Source organism: Nelumbo lutea, chromosome 4, assembly GCF_056320005.1.
Source record: "Nelumbo lutea isolate HS-2025 chromosome 4, American lotus-T2T, whole genome shotgun sequence".
NCBI lineage: Eukaryota > Viridiplantae > Streptophyta > Magnoliopsida > Proteales > Nelumbonaceae > Nelumbo > Nelumbo lutea.
In genome coordinates, this window is record NC_142687.1 from 78,689,498 (window position 1) to 78,700,349 (window position 10,852).

Genomic DNA, 10,852 nt, shown 5'->3' on the forward strand with positions numbered 1-10,852 from the left:
TCGCTCACAAAGGAACATCCAGAGGAATGGGGTAAATTTATAACTTAAGCGCCTCTTGCAACTGGGATCATTGAGCTGCTGAACAATGTCATCCATTAGCTCGTACAGGTAGCCAAGAAACATAAACGCCAATCGAAGTTGATGGCTGTTGATAGCAAGGACAGCTAGGGGAATCAATACAGTACCAATACCATAACTGGGGACCCCCAGGAACAAGAAACGCGATGCCACATACAGAATATAGGCTGCAAGATGACACCACGTGCCAGCATCCCACACCATGACATCCCTCCCGCCATGAGACTCAAACCAATACTCCAACAACTAGTCCAACAGCATCTTGCCCCAAGCAGTGGATTGGTCCACAAGTGCTTTATAAGGAGGAACTTCCCTAAGAAGCTCCTCACATAACCCCCTCAAATTTTCAAGAATGGATTCAATGTACTACAAATGCTGCAAAGACATAGAACCCCCAATCGGTAGCACCAACAGGGCTGCCACATCCTCGATTGAGATAGTAAATTCCCCAAATGCACCTACAAAGGTGTGGGTGCGAAAACACCAGTGACCCAACAACTGTGCAACATACTTAACACCTTCCCGACCCATGAGATTTGTGTAGCAATCCATGAATCTGAGAAGCCTAGAATCCTACAACATTCGATAGTACATGGGGTTCTCAAGAATGTATTGCGTCCAAGTAGCATAATTGTTGGGGGATTTCGATCTATCAGTTTGGGGTTTCTAACACTTGTACAACATGGACACTTCTGAATGATCATAGAGACACATTAGCTCTACACCAATGATGACATCAAAAGATCCACCCTTACCCCTGGACACCAGCAAGGGAGGCTAGAAACCCCTCCCACCATCGCTAGGGAGGCCTCTATCTCCACCAACAACTCAGTGGTATCGACTTCCCTAACGAAGTCAATGAAAGAATAGACTGATTTTCCTTAGCGAGTAGCCATGAGAGGCATGAAATGGATGGGCACAAAGGAACGCGAGACAAGAAAAGGAATTGAAGAGGGTTTTGCGAAGCAACCTAGGACACAAAAAACACTACGAAGACGATAGCAAGAAGGTAAAAGTGAGAATTGATGCGGTTTCCCTACACTATTATAAGGATTTTCACACGCATGCGGAATGCCGAACGGCACCGGAGAAGATGAATAGACGCCAGTACAACGCCTGAAATGATGCTTAGTGGAAAAGTAACCCATGTAATTTACATAAACACCCTTTAAAAGGCGGGATAAAACAGTGCATTCATTCAAGCATAGTGCCACGTGTGCTACCATCATTTTAAATATTGGGTAACAAAACAGTGCCGCACGAGTAGTCAAACCACATTAATTACCGCTTAGTTAACGAAGAGATTGCTAGTCATTCCTTCCATGTGGGCGCTGCCCAATGATCGTCCCAACCTCATCGTCAACTTAACACCTTAGCAGTTCAATCACCCATCATTGATCAAAAAGTCTGCGCATCGTCACACAAGTGGGCTTCATCCCTGCTGAACCAGTACCAACAGAACCATCTGCCAATCCCTTTCTCACTAACGATAGTCAGGGGGCTTGACATTTCAACAAACACCCCTTGGCAAATGACTAGGCGAGTTAAACTTTACAAACCGGACATGAGTACCACCATTAGCAAAGGAAATTGGTTAGAAACAGTTTCTTTTTCTCCCTCCAATGTCTTTTGCCAATTATCTTTCTATCAACGGTCAGGGGGGCTAGAACACACAAATAGAGCATGGCATTGACCATTGATAGGAAGAAAATTACCAAAAGACAGGGGGCTAAGCCATGGAATGTAAGAAACTACCACCACAGACACAAGGCATGTAGAATCCATACAAATCTACAAAATAGGGAAAATCCCGAAACCCAATGCACCAAGCAAACCCACTACAAAACCCAAAAATGAGAAGGCAAAGTGCTTATCGATAAGCTCCCACTTACCGACAAGCAGGGGGCTAATGTTGGTACATAGTGTTCATTAAGACCCTTAGAGAACATCAAATACTAAACTGATACCACGCAGTTGCATGCGAATAGACAAACAGCCAACTTCCCCGCTGTGATGAATCCATAATGCACCCCAGACCTACGATGAACCCACATCACGCATCACAAAACTGTGATAAACCTGCGGTTCACCGCACGCCCTTAGTGAGCCCACTCATAGCCTGAGAAAAAGGAAACCATGGCCAAATCCACGACAAGGTCCCACACCTGTTTGGGCATGCGATAAACTCACGGCCCGTTAAAGAATCGTGTCCAACGACACCTATGCACATGACTCCAAAGAGACAAACATAGCAAGGCACCATGTGTAACTAACAAGATATCGCCCTCTAAGTGATGATGTCATGAGTGCCACATCAATTAAGTAGGGGACACGTAAGTAATGAGGACTCCCGAGTGAAAGGAAAGCCGATCCTCAGGAAGATCCCTATGAGACACATGGCGAAGTCCCAATGGTGTGCCCAATGATTAATAGCAAATGTAATATTCCCTTTCCTGATAGGTCACAAGAACCTTTATCTCCTACCTTTCAGGATCTCAGGATCTCCCCCATAAATAGAGATCCTCCCGGTATTGAAATTCATTCAGCACCTAGCACTTGAACACCCTTTGCTTTTGGATTCCTTACCCTAGAACTCTAGCCCGAAAGCCTATCCCCCTAATCCCTAGTCTTTCTTTGTCTTTCAAAGAGACCATCTCCCATCAAAGCCTTACCCTACCTACACAAAGCATTTTTTTACAAAGGAAAAAACTTCTATTCACACTTGTTCTTTGACAAAAATTTTCTAGGGGGGGTATCAGCCCCATAGTTAGAAAAAAACGCAGAAGTAACATTTCTTCAAAGGGCATGCAGGCCCAAACAACTGTGAAGATGAAGTATTTAGTCGGCATCCCCAGTCTGGCCATTGACCCTAGTGTTTCACTTACTAGCCACTTCTTACCCGTCAACCTGCAATGGATCGTCACCACCTTGGTCCTTGGCCGTCTCCACAACCTCAACTGATTGTTGGGCATCAGGGAATGAATCCAATTGATTAATGTCAAAGTTTGGGAAAATCCTTCACACTTGGATCATACAATCCTTGAAACCCTACAAATAAGCACAGGAAGTAAAGTAGGCCAAGTCCCTTTTATGCTCGTCTAAGGACTTATAGTTAGACACCATGTGTAAAGAGAATTCTTCAAGTTAGTGCTCCATCGAGCTAAGGGAGGACTTCAACCCCTTCACCAACTTCTCCTTCATTGAAACCTTGGCTTCATCCTTCTTACGGTGCTCGTACTCCTCATGAGCTTTACTCTCAACCATCTCTCACCCTGCCTACACTTTAGCCACTTGAAGCTTGAGTCGCTCAACCTCCTGTGATAGACACAACTGAATCAAGACCCTCACCTTGTCGTAGAGGCCGACGGAGTAGGAGACCATCTATAGAAAGAAATATAAGTTAGTTCAAACCAGTCAAGATACTATAACAATCGATGAAGTCCAAAATCATACCTTGACCACCTTATCCAACAAGGCATTCCAAACAGAGTTAATGGAGTGTTGGATTCTAGACTGACAATCAATGGGAAGCACCATCCCTACGGCGAGCTATTAGCTAATCTCAAATGTGCACAAGGACTCTCCCTCCCTAACATTCCAAGTTGGTTGGTAGACCAGACGAGCATTCAGGGGCTCATGATCCTGAGCATCAGAGTATGGAACAACTTAACAGGATCCACTAGAAGTTCCCTTAGCTCAATGCTCCCTCACTTGTAGCTTCTTGGCAGACAATGGATCTCAGACGCCTTCAACTAGGCGCTTCTGCACAAGTGCCTTCTTCTTGGCTGCCTCGGTCTCGGTCCTTGTGTTATTCGTACCTTCCTTTGGCTGCCTCCAAGGCATACACTCGGGGACACTCTTTTTTGCAGTCTTCTTCGACATAGCCATAATTAGCAAGTAATAGTATAGCCTTCATGCCGCCCTCCATCTCTGCAACAATGAAGCAGCAACTTAATAGAAAACTGCACCAAAGCTTGGACAAAGCCATAATTAGCAAGTAATAGGAGTGTCAATACCAAGGGGGGTAGGACTAAGGCAGGCTATCACCAAGGCTTCCTCCCTCACCAAGGGTCCGACATGAACTATCCCTCTCAGTCGAAGCTGATTCATCTTGGCCTTCTCCTCATCACTACTTTGTGGCATGATCCTCTCGACCAGTGAATATGGGCTTCCCCAAATAGTTCAGAAAGACCAGCCTTTGGGACAAAATACGAAGAAAATTTTCTTCTTCCAATTCTGCACAAACGACGGGTTGTCCACCACTTTTCCCTATCGGCCTTAGAAGTACCACAACCCTTAACCATCAAGGCATTTTCTTAAGGCAAATATGCTTTGAAATATATTCACTATTATGGAGACCCCTCAAAGATGAGCCATCACCAAGACAACCACTATCGTCCTGACATTGTTTGTAGCAAGTTGGTTAAGGGTTAACTTGTAATGGTTCAACAACTCAAGGATTAAAGGGTGTAGAGGAAAGTACACACCAAAATGAAGATAATGCTCATGGATGCAAACTTCCCCTTCAGGGTAGAGCCACGGCCTAGCACCAACATAGGGGACTCTAACCCTATATTCCCTTAGAATAAAGTACTTCTCGGACAAGGCCTAAATATGCTCCATGTCAAGTATACTATCTAAGTTTGAGCAAGGATAATGCTCTAGGGTCATGCCTCGAACCTCGGCTTCAGCCTTCTCCTCACCCGTCGGCCCCTTAGCCTCTTCAACATCTATCACAATGAGAAGAACTAGAGTATTCCCTGGCGAGTCTACCCTCAAAGGCCCAGCAAAAGGACACTCAAAGACGTCACCCCTTGGCCTGGTGTACCCAATGTTCTCATTAACGGAGTCCATGCTTTGATTGTCATGCTTGGCTCATCGAGATGCAACCCTCTCTCGCAAACCTTCCACATTGGACATTCGAGAGGATCCCTTGGAACTACTATTGGTACTATCACTCCCGTTGTTGATGCTAGGAGTACTATTGGGATCACTGCAATCTAGAAGGGTGTAGGCCTCAGGACTAGAATCAAAAGTCTACATAGTGTAACACGAAGCCTTACCAAGAAAAGATTTCTATGAAGAAAGGACTGAAGAAAGTTTTATTAGGAGCTGAGGTGGTCCGAGAAACTCCAAGCAAGTGTATTGTGGACAAATGGTGAAGCCTCTCCTGTCTCCCCCTCTTTTTAAAGGGAAATGGACAACAAAGATTCACTCTATTCGATGGTCATAAGTGAACCGCCTCACCCAACCGTGCCGACGGCCTCCACATGGCATTGACCTTGAGAGACGAAATGATGTAAAGGCCTAAAGCCAGTTCACCCTTCGTCTCTGGTTCAACATATGCCAAACTGATGTGACCATTCAGCTATCTGTCCCAAACACAGCTCTTGAGCAACCCAAACACAGCTCTTGAGCAACCAAATACAGTTATTAGGCACTAGAAACAAGAACCCTTATGAGACACGGTGACTCAACCACAACCATGTTGATTAATTCCACTCGAAATCCTCGAACAGTGAAAAGCTCGACAAGGCTATTGGCAAATCTCATTGGCCGAGGTTGAGGGCTGAGCATAAGTCACACGCAACCCTCAACCTCAGCCTCGAGAGTCGGGGTTAAGTGATGTAGGTATATTTGGTAGGCCTGCCAGACCCTAACATGTGGCATTGGCCAGTGGTATTTTTAACATAGGCAAATCTCGTAAGGGAAATTGGGTAATACCCACCCTTAACGATTACAGAGCACTTAATGTGGGTAGATATTCTGGGAAAATTTACTCTTGAGTCACTAATTAGGGGTCGTGGTCGGCCAACGCTTGCTTGAGTCCCCCTATGTGACCGCAATCTCCGGTCGGAGTCCTCGACCCTAGGAACACTCCCAAGGCCTCTAATGTCTTTTCAATCTTAGTAGGTGGGACCTACAACCCTCGAACCTTGGAAATTACTATTAGACTTTAATGTCATTAGAGATTAAATCCAATGGGGTTTGATTGATCAATTATATGAAGAAATACACTTGCACAAATATCTAGGAAAATAATGTTTTCTTTTATTAAAATCAGTTTTCAATTTGTCCTACATTGGAAAATTACGAAACTTGTTTTAAGTTTTTAAATAGGAGCTTATTTACACTCCTTAGAAATATAAAGAACAGAGTATGCAAGCGTGCTACCGCGCAACGTGTGCGTGTGTGCGATGCAATGATGTGATTTAGAGGCACACTTTGATGACTTCAATGGTCACAATCCGATCGCATGTGATCTAGAGGCACTATTCAAAGTTAATAGTCATTAACTATTAACTAATTTTTAACAGTCACAATGCTTGAAATTATGACTATTCAAAGAGCGTTTTTTGAACTATCACCTTCTTCTTCTCCATGGCTCTTTATAAACTATTTAAGGAAGGTAAATCGAGCAATTGAACATAAGTTTTCAAAAAATCACTCTTGTCTCTCTCAGTTCAATCTGCTACTATCTCACATAAGGTTTCTTTGGAGACTATTCAATTTTGTTAGATGCAGATTCTCGCCCAAGACTCTATTGTATCATGTGAATGAATTTGCCTATATCCCAATAGCAAATTCAGTATAAGTGAGTGAGATAAATAACATTTTAAAAACAATGCCTTCAGACACCTCATAACGCTTCTCCTCAAGATTGTGTGACCCCATTTTTTTCAACAATTGCTCTGCTCCCCTGGCTCCAAATTTGAAAGCATCGACAATTTTAAAGTGGAAACTATTCAAGGCAACATTTTCTTTTTTAGTTGAATAATATCTTGGGATATAGACAAAGATGAAAGAGATGAAGATAAAAGAGGATATAAACTTGTGGAGGAAATAAGATAACATGTTTTACATTTTACGTCAGATGATAGGATTGAAAGAATATAATTGTTTTGTCCTTTTAAGCATTGATGAGAAAACATTGCTTTATCCACTTTTGCCTCCTAGTAATATTTAATATTTAATATTGGACGGGATGAAATGCGGCACGTCAATATTATAAGTCTATATCTCATGGTCATGGCCCGTAGTTTCGGTTGTTTATAAGAAAGAGAAACAAAAGCTACCGCTAAAATAAATAGAATTTCATGAATCATAATTTTCTCTTCTTTGTCCGCTGGACCCCCATTAAACCAGAATCATAATTTTATGTCCTTTCAACACTCCCACCCATCCAACAACATTGTGCCTTGAACGGACCCAAATTATTCTCCATCAATCCAAAGAAAAAAAAAACGAAAACTACAAATACAATACCCACGTGCTTTAACATCCTAAACTGGGTGTATTCTCTACAATTTTCTACCAAATGTTCATACGATTTTTGCCTATAAATGTGGCTATCCGAACACCATGCACCATCGCCAAACTGAGAGAAAGGATTGAGCTTGAGCGAAGTGAAGTGAAGTAAGAAGAGGGAAACCATGGCATCCGCTTCTTCATTTCAACTTATGATTCTTGTCTTACAATGTTTAGCAGCTCTGAGTGTTTCACATGCTACCAGTGTCCATTTCTTCCTTCATGCGCAAGTGGTGAGTAGAGAAGACGACCCAGAATTAATCATTCGTTAATTCGTTTCTTTAATTGTTTGCACTGATTGTGACAGTTGTGTATTGATATTTGTTTTGTTAATTATTAGTGGGCAGGGTCGTTTTGTGCGTCAGAAAAAGGTTGTTGCTTCCCAAACACAGGAATGGTTTCGCAGGAATTCACTGTGCATGGCCTCTTTCCTTGCTCCAGTAGTGGGACCAGACTGATGAACTGTGATCGAGGCAACTCTTTAGATCTGTCGCAGGTATGTATTTTCTTCTTCCTATCTTCTCATCAAGAGCTACGTCGTACAAACTTGTTTATTAATTTCCCTGCTATATATATGATGATATCGATCGATATCGCCTTTTCATGGTGTAGATAACAGGCCTGCTTCACACAATGCAACGCAAATGGCCGTCGTATTCATGTCCAAGCAGCGACAGCACACCGTTCTGGGCTCACGAGTGGTCCAAGCATGGCACCTGCTCACTCTCTGTCTTCGATGGTCAATACGATTACTTTAAAGCAGGTCTCGACTTGAAGGACAAAGTGAATATCCTCCAGATCCTCAAACAGGAAGGTAATATTATATTGTTGCAGGCATGAAGATAAATTCAAATTTCTTAATTATCACTTATATATGTAAGCAATAATAATGATGCAGGGATTAACCCCGATGGGCAGTACTACAGCTCGGAGAGAATCACACGAGTCCTTCAGATAGCAACTGGAGTAACTCCTGCACTTGACTGCACTGTTGATAAGTTTGGCAAATATCAGCTCTACCAAGTTATGTTTTGCGTGGATAAATCTGGGTCTGAATTCATGGATTGCCCCGTCTACCCTGAGCCCACCTGTCCTTCGACCATTAGGTTTCCACCTTTCAGAGGATCAGCCGCTGAAGGGATCTACCTTCGTTCCTAGATCCTAAACTGTTGCTTTTATTTACTCTAGCTATTATATAATTTACCGTTTTACTGTCAAAGTGAAATGTAGCTCAAATAATAAAATATGGATATGATCCATGTGATGTATCTCTATGTTGCATGCCTATCAAAAAGAAAGAGAGATCTATTTCCATATTTGTGCAGTACTGTTTTGGCCTTTGGGTTTATGAAATACCAAAAACTGAATTGCTTTATGTAGGTAGAGCTTTTAGCCTTTTAGGTTCATCATTTCGTGGTAAAGATTATCAATCCAGTTGCTTTCTCTCCGAGGAACAAATAGTCTAAATCTTATATATATATATATATATATATTGGATGGTCTATGTCAACATGTTTCCATATTTCTCCTTTCAGAGAAGTTACTTATTTATTTTTTCCATTTTCTTGTATTTTGTAATTTTTTGTTTTAAAAATATAAAATAATAATCATTGCTTTTCTTTTTTGCCTTAGGTTCATCATTTAAGGTCACTATTAGGGTAAAATCCAAGTTCACAATTTTGACTGAAGAATGTCTTGAGAATAAAGACAACATTGAATGACTACCATATAAATCTCGATAATTTACAGTAAGTAGAATTTTAAATGGGATCGGGTGTAGTAGGTACCAAAAAGTAGCCACATTAAATTAGCACTTGATAAATATTTTGACAACTGTCAAAATTGGGTATTAATTTTATTCAAGGGTAGGCTGGGGTTATTTTAAGAGACAGGTGTCAAAAAAAAATTCTAAGTGCTCATTGACTATGCTTACAACGTTGTCCTTACCTAATCCAACTGCATTTAAGCATCTTTCCCTAGTATTTTTTATGATTACTTTCTAACCAAATAAAGGAAAATTTTCAAGCCCTAATTAAGTGCAAATACACCAACCTAGTGGTGGATTGGTTGGCAAGTGTTAAGCCCCAGAAGACATGCAGTTTCGAGCCTTGTTACTAATGGCTCCAAATCCATCTTTGAGAAGAGTATAATGTTGCTAGATAAAAAGTGCAGTAGGGCAAAAAGGCCAGTAATCAATACCAAAAAAAAAAAAAAAAACTTAAGTTCAAGTACTATATTATCATAAAGTCCTATAATCCCAACGAGCTGATTTTTGGGCAAGCTGACTTTCTAGGTAGCGCCCATTCAGTTATGGATTGTGTGATGCCAAATGAGGTAACAGGTTCCTAGGGGTGTTCACTATATGGTTCAAACTGTAAAACCGAATTGAATCAAACTGAATTTATAGTTTGATTTGGTTTATACCTATAAATGGTTTGATTCGGTTTGAGAATTTTCTAAATTGTGGTTTATGGTTTTGGTTTGGTTTATTGAATTTTATAAATGAACCAAACAGTAAACCAAAATTTTATATACATATATATAATATAATATGAATATTTGATATATAAACATTATACATAATATATCTAAATGAAAAGCATAAAATTATAAATATATAATAAACTCTTTATTTTATAATAAAATAATAATAAAAGTTTTAAGTTTTAATTTTTAAAGGATCTATTTGGGCTTTCTAATTGGGTTAAGTCCAAAAGAACCATAGAATGGTCCAAAGTCCCTAAACCGTATTAGAAACCGCACTAAACCTAAATAAAACGGTTTGGTTTAGTTTGGTTTCTATATCAAAACTGTTTGGCTCGGTTTAAAAATTTCTCAAACCGTAATTTACTGATTTGGTATGAAATCTCCCAAATAAGGGTCAAAAACCTACATAGAGATAATGACTGGAAGGATAAATTAAATTTTTTTGTTACACACCAACTTTTAGAAAATTCTGGATCTGCTACTCACAATTTGTACCCACATCCATACCCACAGAGCACCACCACAATGTATTCAGAACATCTCCCCATGAATGACAAGGGAAGTATTCCCAATGTGCAGTTGTCATGTCTCATGGGTAGAGATGCGGGAACATGTCGTGGTAGCAGATCCGTTTAGCATGGAAGATTCCTCTAAAGCCCAACCTCCCCTGTAAACAATCCAATTAATATGAACAAATTTAATTATATTTATACTAGTATAAATGATTTTTGGACTTCTTAATTACAGAAATTGCCCATTTGTTTTTAAGTTGCCTTCATTTGAAGATGAGGGCAATAATGACAATTTGATCAACTATAGCATTTACTTAGAAATCTTTTAGCATAAGGTGTCCATGCTTTTCAAGTTATCCTTGGTTAACTGGGCAAAAATGTAAACTCAGTTGTTATAATGTTCTCTTTAATATATAGCTGTTATAATGTTTATTTCTTCCTAAAGTGCCTTGGGCGTTTGCAAAAGC

At 40.6% G+C, this 10,852-nt stretch overlaps 1 protein-coding gene across 1 annotated transcript; it reads left to right on the plus strand.

Moving 5' to 3' along the window:
- The first annotated feature begins 7,447 nt into the window (after window positions 1–7,447).
- Window positions 7,448–8,702, plus strand: LOC148861217 (extracellular ribonuclease LE-like). Its single transcript, XM_088984389.1, has 4 exons — window positions 7,448–7,619; window positions 7,727–7,882; window positions 7,999–8,200; window positions 8,285–8,702. Exons 1-4 carry the CDS (start codon window positions 7,512–7,514, stop codon window positions 8,542–8,544), a joined length of 726 nt encoding a protein of 241 aa, XP_088840515.1. The 5' UTR covers window positions 7,448–7,511; the 3' UTR covers window positions 8,545–8,702.
- Window positions 8,703–10,852: the final 2,150 nt, after the last annotated feature.

Coding starts and splice junctions, on each gene's coding strand:
- LOC148861217 (XM_088984389.1), top strand. CDS start 7,512: ATGGCATCCGCTTCTTCATTTCAACTTATGATTCTTGTCTTACAATGT. Junction 7,620..7,726: donor TCTTCCTTCATGCGCAAGTG/GTGAGTAGAGAA, acceptor GTTAATTATTAG/TGGGCAGGGTCGTTTTGTGC. Junction 8,201..8,284: donor CCAGATCCTCAAACAGGAAG/GTAATATTATAT, acceptor ATAATGATGCAG/GGATTAACCCCGATGGGCAG.